At 32.7% G+C, this 15945-nt stretch overlaps 1 protein-coding gene across 43 annotated transcripts in view; it reads right to left on the bottom strand.

Annotated features, from left to right (window-relative positions):
• Window positions 1-15945, bottom strand: part of LOC127705185 (zinc finger protein 37-like) — a 106691-nt gene that overhangs the window by 89040 nt on the left and 1706 nt on the right. For all 43 annotated transcript variants that reach the window (XM_052209489.1, XM_052209490.1, XM_052209494.1 and 40 more), the window contains exons 2-4: window positions 15765-15925; window positions 8785-10097; window positions 7412-7800 (exon numbers count right to left, since the gene is read on the bottom strand). In XM_052209489.1, coding sequence (XP_052065449.1) covers window positions 7412-7800; window positions 8785-10097; window positions 15765-15890 — 1828 coding nt within the window. In that variant the 5' untranslated portion in view covers window positions 15891-15925. The remainder of the gene's footprint in view (window positions 1-7411; window positions 7801-8784; window positions 10098-15764; window positions 15926-15945) is intronic.

Here is a 15945-nt window from a genome sequence, read left to right as displayed (position 1 = left end):
CATTTTTTACAAGAAATTTAGAGTTCGTCTATTTTTGAAGCAGTGATCCTAAAGCAAGTAGAGTTGATGTAGATCTAAAAAATATATTTAATTATAATTACAATGAATTGCTTCGCTGAGTGCAGCTGGATACGACCCCAGATATCCAACCCTGAAAAGTTGGGACCAAAATGGACACAATATTCACGCTTGATACAGGTCTGAATTTGGATAGTAATTAAATTTTTGAAACATAATAGGTTTCTGACACAGAATAACTGTAGTCAAAGAACTTCAAATTGGTTATATGATTTGAATTTATATTCAATTTTTGGTTTTGTGCAATACACTATGCTGTTGTGAATTGACACCTCACCCTCCCAAAAAAAAATTTACCCTGGTTTTTTGCTTTTGTGCAATACACTATGCTGTTGAATATTAACCAAAAAATAATAAAATCTGAAATGAGAAAAATTGTCCCCCCCTCCAATTTTTTTCACCTCCCCCTTTCCCTTATTCCAAAAAAAATTCTTTCCCTCAAGATATGGTCAGTACCTCAATTCAAATTTCTAATGGAGTTTGCAACCATAATTACCCATTTAAATACATCATAAAAGTCTTAAAATATAAAATGACATACATTGTCATGGCTAAAATTAATATTAATTAATAGTAACTGCTAAAAATAAATTGACAGCTAATCACCTCAAGATAATCATCATTTCTTAATACATAATTTACAAGCAGTGTAAGGGAGGTAATCAAACATTGTCCTTCAAATTTGATTTGGATTACCTCCCTTACACTACTTTTAAATTGTCTCAATTGTCCTTTAACCAGAAAAACCCTTTTTTCCCCTTTTTTTGCCCATAATTCCTAAATGGTTTGAGCCATAACCCCCAAAGTCTATCCTAACCAACCCTTTGTAGTATGGAAACTTGTGGTATAATTTCAGAGAGATTCATACACTTTAACACAAGTTATAGTCTGGAAACTACAAAAATGCTTATTTGGACCCCTTTTTGGCCCCTATTTCCTAAACAGTTGGGACCATAACCCCCAAAATCAATCCCAACCTTCCTTTAGTGGTTTTAAACCTTGTGTTAAAATTTTATTGATTTCTATTTACTTATACTAAAGTTATTATCTGGAAACCATCTGTCTTCAGACGACGACGACAACGACAACGTGATACCAATATACGACCAAAAAATTTTAATTTTTGCTGTCCTATAAAAACATTAAAATCAAAGTCATCAACTAAAATCACTAGCACATACACCACTTCTACATAACGCCAACAGTTTTGTATATTTGCTTAAAAACATCATAATACATCAATGGTCAATATTTACAGTACAATAAAATATGAAACCGTCTGCTGATTCATTAGATTTATGGGCATGCCAGACTTCTAAAAATTTAAAGTTCACATAGGGCAAACTTTGATCTGTTCATGCAGATAGCCAAGTATCTAAATGACTATAAGATAAATGTTATCAATAATTTCAATAATTTCTTATCAGTCAGAAAAAGCATTTATGAAAAGATTAAATTTAACTCAATTACAGATAGTCGTCTGGCCAAATTTATTCTCATAAAGAATTTAAATTATTTAAAATTACTAACAAATAAATCCAACTGTTGACACAGATAAATGTCTTGTCTGAATGTAATTTTAATAGTAAATGTAAATGTTGAAATTAAAATGGCAAGACTTTAACATGTTAACTATGCAAAACATTCAAACTCAATAAACCATGACTGAGGGGAGATGGCAAAATCATCTGTGAAAATGAAATATGATAATGCAACTGCAAACCAAATATCATTGGTTCTTTAAACTGATTTAATCGCAAACTTTATCAATTTTTTGACGACATCCCCGGAAAACAGTATGCAGAAGTCTCCTCTTTAATCACTTTGATGAGGCCAGACAAAAATCAAGCAAGACATTTCAACAGATTCTAATTCAATTAGCTTTTGGTACTTTGTGTTGCCATGCTGCTGTCTCTTTGGCTTATACCGAACATAAACTTTTATTCATGTATAAAAAATAATACTCTTAATAAAGTAATATATGATGCAAATTTTAGCGAGTAGAGAGTTAATGAAATACAAAAAATATAAACAACACCTGATTAACAGTGCACAATATTAACACTAAGCAGCCAGTTATTTGTTTATATACATCATCTGGTACAGAATAAAATTGTATGCACAAGACATGATCACTTTAGTTAATTTTACAACTCTAAAAAAATTGTAAAGACATATGTTATAAATGTTTGAAACATTGTCAATCTCATTTATGAACAGCAATCTGCACCAAAATCTTTTCCAACTACTAGTCCAAAGACCAATATTCACATATTTTTCTTATATGTCTAAACAAACTTTTCCAAATACTTACTAGTACAAATAAAATTTGGCTAGTCTGGGGCATCAGGCTAGTGGCTAATGGTGCAGACTCTCAGAACAAGGCAAGAGCAGTCTTTTTTGGCCCCAAACAATTGGAAACCAGTGTAATTCTTTTTCAATCCTTTTAAATTTATGAAAATTTAGTGACAAATGCTTCGCTTCTATTTATATGGTATTATCAAAATTCTAAACTAGTCAATTTTGTCAAGTTAACAATTTATTTTTTTTTATCAAAAATTTTAAAGGCCAACAAATATGAAAATCAAAATTCAATATAACCAGTGATAACATCATTAGATTTATGTTAGAACAGATATTGGTTTTAGAATTCAATTTACCTTATAATTGCCTTATTATATATCCTCTTACTTCCAAAAATATAATGTACATGTGTATGCATGTTTACACCAAACAAACTCTTAAATTACTCAAATAAAATAAATAACAGCATTTGGTATATAAATACATCTTAAGTTCATATATATCTTTTGTATATATTCAGTGGAAAATAAACTTAACGTAGCATATAAATGTAACTATATAACATCTGTTACAACAAACACAATTAAGCACTACAAGAAAATAACCAATATAAAAGTCTTGATTTAAGAAAATGTTCAATGACTATAACATGCAGGATTTCTAAGTTACACTGGTTTTAGAGTGAGGAAATTTTTACCAATTTTATCACTGAAAATTAACCAAATATTAAAACATCTTACACATTGAAACTAAAGTTTAGTTTTTTATTAAAGTACAATGTTTATGTTTATGGACTATATTATATTGGATATATGTTTACTATGTACATTTTGTGTATATATATCAGAGCCATAGGCATGAAATAATGAGGTAAATTCTGGTAGGTTTTGCTTAATTTCTGAAAAATAAAAAAAAAAATTCTGAGGAAAGAAGTAAATTTCTAAGCCAAAAGATAAAAAAAAACAAACTTTGCAAATCTTTGAACAACATGCATATTGCTGTAAAAATTCCTAGCAACAAGTGTAACAAAGATGTTCAATCTTGCATATTATATGACATACCTTTCTTTAGTCCACCATCTCCAGTCATGTTGCCCGCACTATCTGAAACCTATCACACATAATCCTAACACTAATGTGGGCAGGGGTGGGGGATGTAACTTGCTTGTTTCAATGCTAACTGATTTTCAACATCTCATCATCATGGAAGATAAATTTTTTTTTAGATATTTGTGTATACCTTTTCTATGCAAATGTTGAATATACATGTATGTATATAAGAAAAATCTCATGTCAAATTGAAGCATTTCATAAATACTTTTATATTTTCCTTTAAGTTATGATTCCATAAAAAGCAGATGAGAGCCATTAGATGCTGTCATGTAATATGCATTCAATTGAAATCATGATTGCTTTTCAGAAATTTAGATTTCATTTCTAAATGTAAAATCAGCTTTATTTAAGGAATGACTAATATTTTTTCTGTCTATGAAGAAATAACATCAAAAATGTGGTGCACACTGAATAACCCGCTACGCGGGTTATTTTAAAGTGTGCACCACATTTTTTATGTAATTTCGAATAGACAGAAAAAATATTACAGTCATTTCTTATAATTTAATTCTAAATTCCATTTTAAACCGGAGTAAACCATGAAAAAACGTTGATGACGTCACGGTCACATGACAAAATTATGTCTATGATCTGATAAACAAAACAACGTCAGCCAATCAGAAGACGCGTTACATCCAAAATTAAATTATACTTGAATAAACCTACAGGAGTACTAGGTTTATAATAACAATGATAATTTTCACTATTTTTCTGTGCATGATTATTCTATATATTTGATAACAGGTCTTATCACAATAGGTCCAGACATATGGGCAAAGGGATTTTTTTTTGTGTGTGCACAACATGCAGTCTGTACAAGCTTGAAGTTTCTTGGAGTATATACTTTTTGTAAATTTACAATTATAAGCACTCATACAAAACTTTAAGCTTGTATATACATCCTATATATGCTAAAGCAATTATTCAATTTGAAGCCATCTCCTGAAAAAAGCATTTAGTTAACAGCCTGTCTAGTAAAAATGAATGAAAGCATATAATTGATCAGTTCTTTTGCTGTAAACAGGTCAAACTAGTTTCATAAACCAACAGCAATGTTTTGATATTCCAAATAAATCTGATGACTTGAATAATACTAAGTCTTTGGACATTTACATGACCAACAAATCATAACATTATAATTAGCTATCATAAGTATGTTGAAAATGAATGTTAGTTTGACTTTGCATACACCCCTTCTTGCCTTCATTCATTCTTGAACAGTTATAAAATGGATGAAAGATTTTGGTTTTAAATACAGGGAAGTATGTTCTTAAGTGTTTTTCTTTTTTGTATCAAATACAATTAATGCAGTCTGATCTGTCCCAGTCTTCCTTCTGTCTGAGAAAGTTTCCTGTCCACGGTTAAGTAACATTACATCACAAATCAGTAGACCTTCTGAATTTCACTATTTCAATGCAGCTAAATGATGAGATCAAAAGCAAATATAAAACTGTAATCCACATTTAAATTGAAATATTAAGAATCAGGTCTCAAAAACAAACTGTCAAATTCCTAAGGGATGGCCTAGTACGATTTTGACTATTTTGTTGTGGTCTTTTTCCAATATTTTGGTTCATCATTTAATTTTGTACTTGAATTTGAAAAGAGCAGCACACAAGTGTAGCCCACTCTTATACTGTAATTAGTTTTCAGTGTTTTTGTTTTTTCTAATACAACATAATACATCACTTTGTTAGGATAATAAGTTTCTCCTATAAGCTACATGAATGTCCTAATAGTCGGTGGCATGTATGTCATGGAAATAGTTCTTTAAATGCACAAGCTCTAAGCTGGTTGGCTTATGAAAAGTACAATGTACTAATTTTGGGTGAACCGAATGCACATGTACATCTCATCACCTTTTAATCTGTTATGGGTGTTTGTAGCACTTTTTGCATTCTTTAGTTTTCAGTTTTACTTGTTTGTTATCTATTGTCTCCAAAAATTTTCCAAAACCTTGACTGCTGGTTGCAATTATAATCTATAAGAGTACTTTAGTAAAAGTTTTATTTTGTATTTGAAAGTCCTCTTTAAAAGAATTTCATTCTACTGTCTCATTAGTCAGTCACATGTCTTACTCAGCATGGACCCACACAATCTTGTTTTCAAACTTGTACTGTGTTCAGTGTAGTAATTAGGATGATGAGGCCAAATTGTATTTCCACAAAATGTTAACCACTTATGGTGAATCATAAAGATGGAAATCAGAAAAATATCAAAATAAATTAGAAGACCTCATATTAACACAATTTAGTGGCGCAGCTTGATACGACCGCAGAGGTCGAACCCTGAACAGTTGGGGCAAGTATGGACACAACATTCAAGCTTGATACAGCACTGAATTTGGATTGTAATTAAATATTTGACACAGCATAGGTTTCTGACACAGAATGAATGTGGTCTAAGAACTTAAAAATTTTTAATTTACCTATTCAAACCATATCATTATTATTTGCTTTTATATATAAATCAGAAATAACCAATTCAAAATGGAAAGTTTTAAAGAAAAAAAAGGAAAAAAAATCCCCCCCAAATTTGTTGAACCCCCCTTATGACTCATCACCCCAAACTCAATCCCAGCCTTCCCTTTGTGGTATGGTACCTTGCAGTACAATTTCAGAGAGATCCATACACTTGAACACAAGTTATTGTCTGGAAACTAGAAAAATGCTTGTTTTTTGGCCCCTTATTCCTAAACGTTTAGGGCAATTACCCCCAAACTCAAACCCAGCTTTCCCTTTGTGATATGGAACCTTGCAGTACAATTTCATAAAGATCCATACACTTACACACAAGTTATTGTCCTGAAACTAGAAAAATGCTTGTTTTTTTGCCCTTTTATAGCCCCTAATTCCTAAAATTTTGAGGGAATTACCCCCAAAATCAATCCCAGCCTTCCCTTTGTGGTATGGTACCTTGCAGTACAATTTCAGAGAGATCCATACACTTGAACACAAGTTATTGTCTGGAAACTAGAAAAATGCTTATTTTTGGCCCCTTATTCCTAAACGTTTTGGGCAATTACCCCCAAACTCAATTCCAGCTTTCCCTTTGTGATATGGAACCTTGTAGTACAATTTCATGAAGATCCATCCACTTGAACACAAGTTATTGTCATGAAACTAGAAAAATGCTTGTTTTTTGCCCCTAATTCCTAAAATTTGGAGGCAATTACCCCCAAGATCAATCCCAGCATTCCCTTTGTGATATGGAACCTTGTGGTACAATGTCAGAGAGATCCATACACTTACACACAAGTTATTGTCATGAAACTAGAAAAATGCTTGTTTTTTGCCCCTTTTTGGCCCCTAATTCCTAAAATTTGGAGGCAATTACCCCCAAAATCAATCCCAGCATTCCCTTTGTGATATGGAACCTTGTGGTACAATGTCAGAGAGATCCCTACACTAACACACAAGTTATGTCTGGAAGTTTCAAAAATGCTTATTTTTGGCCCCTTTTTGACCCCTAATTCCTTAACTGTTGGTACCATAACCCCCAAAATCAATCCCCACCTTCCTTTTGTGGTATTGAACCTTATGGTGAAATTTCATAGAGATCCATTCACTTAAACTAAAGTAAGAGTGCGAAAACCAATGTGTCTTCGGACGATGACGACTATGCCAACGTCATACCAATATACGACCTCAAAATTTTTTGGCGGTCGTATAAAAACAATCATAAATGAGAGAGGTGGGTAATACGTCCAGACAGCAACCCAACAACAACATTTTTCAAAGTTTTTTGTTATTACATAGACCATTAAGTTTTACTTTGAAAAAGAATTTGAAAATCATCTTTTTTCTTTCTCAGATTGCCATTACAAAATTTTCATTCACAGGACAAGGTGAAAACAAGATGCTTCAAAAAACCAAAATCTTTCATCGGACTTGTGAAGTAAAGAAAATGATCCCTACCTCTAAATCCTCCAAGTGGGTTATTTGGATCATTGCTTAAACTACTATCATCGTTACTATCATGTGGCCATTCTCCAGTCGCTTCCAGTTCCTCGATATCACTATCTCCTTCTTGTCCCATTCCGTCATCATTCCTTTGTATTTGCATTGTCATTGTTCCGCCATCATCTGGAGCATCTACATGCATATCCAGACCACCAGTTGTATCCCCACTCAACAGACCAGAATCTGTGGAGTGAATAACACCGTCTGAGGACTGACCCGGTTGACCACTGTCCTTGTGTTCTTTGGATGTTGTCTCATCACCAGATTCTACTTTGATTATTGTTATGTCGGCCATTAAATCTGATGAACTTGCTGTGGATGAATCTTCACCTTTTTGTTTTGAACTACAACAAAACATTTTGTAAGTTAAAACAAAGATTAATTCAAAGCATTAACTTCAGTATCCCTCACCATAACGAATTTGAAGATGTGCAAAGGCCATGTTAAAACACATAATATATATATATTGAAATTGAAAAAGGAGTTCCTTTTCAAATAAAGAAGCCCTAACCATAATTTATCAACTAATTGTTTGAAATACATGTTTGTGATAAGTAAAAAAAAATAATAATAATAATCAAGATTAATGTACATGTAAACTTTATAAAATTTCAGCAAACATCCAACACAGTATTCAATAACAATTTACTGCTGACTTTTATATGTGTATCCTAATTTTCTTTTACAATATAGTAATGTCCAGCTTTCTAGTAAATTGTATCTACTTTTTCCATCGTTTTTTAAATGTTACAAACATATAGAGTTTACCTGTAAGTTTTGCATTGTGCCTGTCTTTCAAATCTGTTTGCCTAAACACTAGACAGTACACAGTATGTTGACTTCAAATATCTTTTTGTTTCGTTTGTATTGTTTTATTCCTGCTTTGTTTGAAGTATACCTTACCAATTAACTACTCTGTAGTAAGTTTTTGTCAACTGGAAGCTTTTTTTAAGGAAAATAAGAACACTAACTTTTGCTTACGAACATAATCTTAAGTAAATATTCTTGTGTAGAATTGGGAATGTTTGACAAGTTTATCAAAATTATGTCTTTAAATTATCTGATTGAAATACAGATTTGTTTACAAGGATCTGAGAACACTCTGTTCTGGAGGACCTTTCGGTATTATCAGGTTTTGTTGTAATATTACACACCTTCAGTTTGGTAGAAGACATTTCATTGGTTGGCATAATAATGAAATTATAATCAAGGCATTGTCAGATCCTTGTAAGGGAAGCACACAAGTTTTGTATCATTTCAATCAGATTGTTACAATATTACAATGTAATAATTTATCCTTTTTAAGATTATTAAAATAAAACCAATACCTGTCCTTGCTGGCCTCAACACTGGGAGGTCTATCCATGCTATCACTTCTACCACTTAATGAAGGTGATCTATCTGGTCGTAAAGTGGAAGGCGACCCTGTTGAGGAAGACCCACTGTGAAGGTTTGGCATCTGTGGTGGACCTACTTGTCTTGCACTACCAGCAGCAAATGGTTTGCTTGCAGTCTGCTGTAGTCTTTCAGTGAAAGGAAAATGAGGTGGTCTTTGTTGTGACAATGTATCATGTGGTGATGTGAGGCCGGGGGCTAACTGTAATTGTGGAGGTCGGGCAGATGAGGCACTATGTTCTTGTTGTTGTAACTGATGAGTGACTTCTCGAGTTATTTGTGATATTTGTGGATCTGTTAATGAAATGATGGCGCGATCAGATGCTTTGGACTGTGACGGTGATGAACTGACTGATGAATGACGAGGTGTATATGATGATGACGACGGAACATGTGGCGAAGAATATGAAGGACCACTTGTTTGTCTCTGTGAATGTCCTTGATTTGGAGATGGACCATGTGGAGGTCCAGTATTTCCTGTTACACTAACAATGCTAATATTTGGAGGCCCACTATCCAACTGACTAGCCACAGACACTGTGACACCTTTTTGTGATGGTGGCTGGTGACTACTGCCATCCCCTGGATCAACATGAATAAGTTCAATGCTGTCTTCTACAATATCAATGACACTTGGCTGTTGAAACCTTTGACTCTGACCTCTTGACATAGAAGCAGCATTTGCTCCAGGTCTTGGTACTCTATCCCATGGTTCTTGTTGACCTGAACCATAGCTGTGAGACATGCTGAATGTATCATCTGCTCTTTGGCTAAAGCTTGACTGTGATGATTCTGATGGTGGTGTTGAAGCTCTGTAAAGTCTTTGTTTTTTACTTGATGGGCTTAATGGTCTACCCATTTCTGAAGCTCTTTTCATAAGACGATCTTGAACTGTCTTCTGCAGGTCAGTTGCTCTTACATGGCGGAATTCTAACATGTCATAAGATGAATATTTGTACTTTGAATTGGAATACATATTGTTCCCTGTTTTTGATTCTAAACATTTATAAAAGTCTGCACAACATTTGATTACACTATCCACTTGCAAAAGTCTTGCTACTTTTTCAACATCTTTACAATTTTCTTCCGTGAGCAACATGAAACCTTCATACAGGTACTGTAAGAACATATTAACTGCTTCCTGTTTGATGTCTGCTGTCAGTCGTACCTCCAAGTGAGAACCAATAGATGCTTTTTCCATGGATTGTAACATTGGACATGCTGCAAGTAACACAACCCGGTGGGCCTAGAAAAAAATATAGACTTTTTGTCAGCATTCAAGCTAAAAAATTATTAAAAGTATGTGTTGATATTTTGTTGATATACATTTAGTCATCATAATAAGCCAAAGTTTTCTGTAAGACTAAAAGTTAGTTCATAAATTTCTAACATAGGGTGAAACACATATAATAGTTTTAATAGTAAAGTTGATTTAATCTAACTGTAGTTGTCACAACCATTTTAATAAATTGCTTCGCCGAGCACAGTTGGATACTACCGCAGAGATCCAACCCTAAACAGTTGGGGCAAAAATGGACACAATATTCGCGCTTGATACAAGTCTGAATTTGGATTGTAATTAAATATTTGACACATAATAGGTTTCTGACACAGAATAACTGTAGTCAAAGAACTAAGAATTGGTTATATGATTTGAATTTATATTCAATTTTTTGCATTTGTGCAATACACTATGCTGTTGCGAATTGAACACCCCCACCCCCCCCCCCCCCCCCAAAAAAAAATTCTCACTTTTTTGCTCCTAATTCCTAAACGGTTTGAGCCATAACCCCCCAAAGCAAATCCTAACCATCCCTTTGTGGTATGGAAACTTGTGGTATAATTTCAGAGAGATCCATACACTGTTCCACAAGTTATTGTCTGGAAACTAGAAAAATGCTTATTTGGGCCCCTTTTTGGCCCCTAATTCCTAAACTGTTAGGACTATAACCCCCAAAATCAATCCCAACCTTCCTTTTGTGGTTATAAACCTTGTGTTTAAATTTCATAGATTTCTATTTACATTTACTTAAGTTATTGTTCAGAAACCAAATGTCTTCGGACAACGCTGACGACGTCAACCACATGATACCAAAGTACGACCGCAAAAACACTTGGGCCAGAAAATTATAGTTACAAATCCAAGGTGTATTTCCAAGTTCAACCTAGAAACCTTATACCCTTTAATTGTACCTAGGTTAAAGAAGAAATTTTATTTGAGGACACATTGGTCTAAAAATAAATATATTCAAACTATTTCTTATTTGCAGAATCAAGTTTGAATTTAAAGGGAAACTTCGCAAAAAAATGAAAAATTCATATTCTGTTCATTATGTATAAAAAAGCACAAATTCATAGATATTAAAGTTTTATTCTGCAAGTTAAGAGATCACCATCGATTTTAAATTTAGAGTATCAATTCTCCGCATGCGGCCATTTTGACATCCTCCCCGAATATTGACCACGATATATCTATAAACCACAAAGGACCAAAACAAGCAGTAACCTTACGTAGCCGTAATTGAGTGTCGATATCTTGTCAAGCGTACGGTTGTTTTATCCGACAAGGAAAGCAGTTTCCCGGGTCACAAAAAAGATTATGATAGACATGGTTGTGCAACCTTTCCTAACTAACTTGATACGGAAAATGTAATTTTATATATATTATTTTTTAAATAACTAGTACTAATAGTGTGGTCTGTCGTTTTGAAACTGTTTTGTTTACGAAGTATTTAAAACAATAAATTGAAATTAGTTAAAAAGTCAAAGTTATAAATAAGTGTTCCGTGTAAAATTGTTTTTGAAAATCTAGTTTGTTCATAATTGTTTTATGTAATAAACTTTTTAAAATAAATTCGGACCTTCCCTTACCTGATCACCAGAATGGCTAAAGGAATTGTTCCCAGAGGTATTGTGAGGTGACACGTACAGGTATTCAAGCGATTTCCTGTCGGGCTTTAAAACTGTTATTACACAATTACATAAAATAAGTTCGTGCATCACTTCTTTTCTGGGGGTATTGATCAGTGTACACGGCCGATAACATGTAACTTCCATTTTGAATCTATCAGGTGTAATATACAACTTTGTATAGCGTATCCGATAGTGATATACTAGTCATTGCTAAACTCATACGCTTGTTTATAAATAACATTTTTGGTGTAAAGAATGATATTTATGAAAGTTTAAATAATAAAAAAAAAAATTTGATGAAATAAAAATCTATTTACACATTTTCCAAGGGTAAATTGGGGAAAATGTAAGTATATTTACCCGTTGTCAATAATTATGGACATTTTGAAACATACAAATATTGATTTAACAAAATGTACGGCACTTGTCGATCATTGGTTTATACGCCTAGATGGAAGGTTTAATACGGAACTATGGATAGTCGCAATATAGAACTAATATCATACAAGTATATTGAATATACGAGAGAAACATCCAGAACCAATCTGATTTAAATACAGGTCGATATCTAACTTTCTTTGGTTCATCGAAGCTATAGACATAGTAAAATCACAGATTTATATTTCAATAAGATTATTTCGAACAGTTTAAGAAATTCGTCATCATCACATTTTCCTGGTCCGACATGCATGTTATATATATATGCCACTGGACGTGCACTAATGATCCCCAAAAGCCTATTTGAAGAAATAAAGAAACTTCACTCCGGATAGACTGATGGTAGTTGTATTAACGTCTGGTCAGCTAGAGGGTTGATTTATTTATTTAGTTAGCTTGTAGGGGATTTAACCACTCTTAATATTGCACTTATGCATTAGATATTAAATGACAGTACCGGTAATATAAGAGAAAATATAAATACGAAAAGTCGCATATCTGATAGAAAAGGACTCACCATGAACTATAGGATTGTACGTACGATTGTCATTCTAAATGGCATAACGGACAGTCATTTAAATGCATGCATGTACGCTGTGATAAAAAGGGGTGTCGCAGTTGCAAAGTGTTCATCATAAATATATTTCAAATTTATTATTTCCTGTTATTTTTATAAGTTAACGCAGAGACATGTATACACTAGATCTCTATTTAACGACAAGCAACTATATAAATATCTGAATCTGATGTGACTTACCGTTCATCTCTTTCTTTTTTCTCATTTTATTTTTATTTTTGCAGGAATATACACATTGTAAGATATACTGTGTGGTTAGGTGACGTCCCATGAGGTCTTACGTATACATGTTCATATTTATAATGGTTTCTGATATAACAATTAGGTTTTATAACATTCACACTTCTGCATGTTCTGTATAACAAATTCGTATCTTTTTTTCAGACCGAATGAGGATGTGAATATTTTCCAGGATCAAATTCATTTCGGGATTTTTTTTATTTCTTTGTATTAAATCTCAGAAATTTACAGAATATACTGCTTGTCCGCTTTAGGAGTTTTCTTGTCAGTTTAAACAGACGTATATATGTCTCTGGTTTAGAGTGGGTTTATGAATGAATGATAAGTCTTACAAAGGTACAAGATATCAAGCACATTGAAAATTGATTTCGACGTTCTGTCTCCATTTAAAAAAGGAAAGTTGACGTTAGATTGATTCTGTTATTTTTTTAAAAACATCGTTGGTCAAATAGCTTAAGAATTATATAAATACGTTGTGAGATTTATAATATTTTAATAAGGGCATTCCTGATTAGGTAAATGAAGATCGCTTTGGACGACAAAACTATATTTTTGTAACTGATAATTTTCTCTGCACATTTAAATATTCAAGGTTACCGATGATAATTTAAAATAGTACTGTTTTGATATATACGCTCGTTTTCGTGTGCCATTTATAATATTTATATAATTATTTTATTAAAAGTGATTCAGAATTTCGATGTTACAACAAAATACTCACCTATTTATTTAAAAACTGAGCAAATGCAAAATGTTAAAAAAATATATATATAACGGCGATTAAAGTATTTTGCCACTATATTCCTCCCTTAATAATTAAAAAAAATCTGTCTCATACCTGCAACGGTGAACCCTTGAGGACAAACACCACTCTAGTGAAGATCAAAGGATTAACATTACATAATGCTAATCTTTTAATTACCGTGAATTTAACCACGCCTTTACCAGGTGGTGTCAGCATAATACACATGCATTGTATTTACACAGTACTAGACTGATGCAAGGATTTGTATAGTAAGACAAATCCTCGACTGAAGTAATAGGGGAGAATACAAACGTGAATTTCTATTATACTATCAGTTATATATGTTGTTCAAAATATCCGTCGAAAAAAAAATCATAAAAAAAATCTATTGTATGATTTGCTTTTATTACTATAATCATATCAGAAACCCTAAAAATATAAATCGTAAATTTTAATTTAAAAAAAATGCACGGCTAATCACTTTTCTTTCTGAATTGTTAGTTGGTTAATAGCTACACCAAAAGTCGTTGATGCGCTTTAAATCGCGTTATTAGATGATTAACGAACAAGACTTTAAATGAGATTAATCCACTCCCGGCATGCAAAAAGACTTAAACTACGTCACATAAGTCAGGAAGTTTGAATAAATAGAATTAATAATTCCCAATTTTCTTCTTTATTAGTTTTCATATCCAGATAAAACTTGGTGAATATGTTTTTAATGGTATTATGAACATAATAAGATGATAAGTAAAAAATCGCGAATTTTCCCTTTAAGTACTTTAATAAAACATTAATTATTGCAGTTTTAATCTAATTTTAAAATTTGCTCCTTTAATGAGTTATACAGCAATGGAATGACAGAAATTCAGCAAAATGGTGAAATAAGGCAAATCTGCCACTACTTTCCAACGTTCCAATGACAATAAAAAGCATTTTTGATCATTGTCTCATTGGCAATCATACCACATTTCCTCATTTTTATATTGAAGGCCATTAGGTTCTGTCCCTCGGTTTCTGAAAATGTTCAAACTTGGAAGCCCCAACTGAAACAGGCTATATATACAGTCGAACCTTGTTATGTCGAAGACGAAGGGAGCAAACCAAAGTATTCGACTTATCCGAGGTTCAACTCATCCGAGATCGAGTGTGTCATCTTAAATTAGGAATGAATGAAATATGGAATGAGATTTGTGTAAATGAGATACTTTGAACAGTGCCTTTTCTCGATATGGCACTTTATGATTGTGTATTCAATCTCCATATTTTTTTATCCTTCATAATAATTAAACACACAAGTATACTGGTGCAAATCATGCACACATAAAATCAATAGTATACACAAATATTTACAATGGTCACTATAAATTATGAAATCACTTGCAGAACAAAACAAGTTCTGGACTGTTCTGATGAGGTCGTCTGCTTAACATTTAATTAGTATGAATATATCAAAATTGTCTTAATCCTTTTATTAATGTAATTAATGAATTTTAATTTTAACGATTCATTTAATCTCGGCTAGGGTCATTTAAATTCGTTTCGATTTTATGTCAGGTGAAATATGTTCAACACACCAACATTCCTCTTTGACAATCAACAAGTGTTAATTACCGGCCATCATAAACATGTCATTTTAACTGTTATACAAACATGTATGTTTACTCAACTTTAATCTCTGTTGAAAATGATAATGTTACATACATGTAAGAAATACATCGATATGAATTTTTATCATTAGGTCAGCATTTTTTGAAAATTTTTACTTTTCGAACTTAGAGACATCGGGGTCAATTTACATTAATTTTACACCAACGGGACTATAAAATTTACTCGACTTAACCGAGAATTGGAATCAAACGAGTTCGACTCATCAGAGGTAATTATGCATTGATCAAACGAATTTTACCGGGACTGAGAAATTACTTCGACTCATCCGAGTTTTCGACACAACCGAGTTCGACACAACTAGGTTCGACTGTATCTGTGTGGCTACATACCTTTGTTGTGACAGTTCCTGTCCTTATGTAAGCATCACAGACTAGCTGGCTCCTCCACATCTGAGCTAACTGACATAATAATGAACTTGAGTGTATCTGGTTCATATAAACCTTCTGGTAATTCATTTTGGCAAGATTTTACTCCTCTCAGTATATTTTTACTGCAATATAATTTAGATTC

Source organism: Mytilus californianus, unplaced genomic scaffold, assembly GCF_021869535.1.
Source record: "Mytilus californianus isolate M0D057914Y unplaced genomic scaffold, xbMytCali1.0.p SCAF_6, whole genome shotgun sequence".
NCBI classification, from domain to species: Eukaryota; Metazoa; Mollusca; class Bivalvia; order Mytilida; family Mytilidae; genus Mytilus; species Mytilus californianus.
This window is presented reverse-complemented; position numbering and strand designations above follow the sequence as displayed.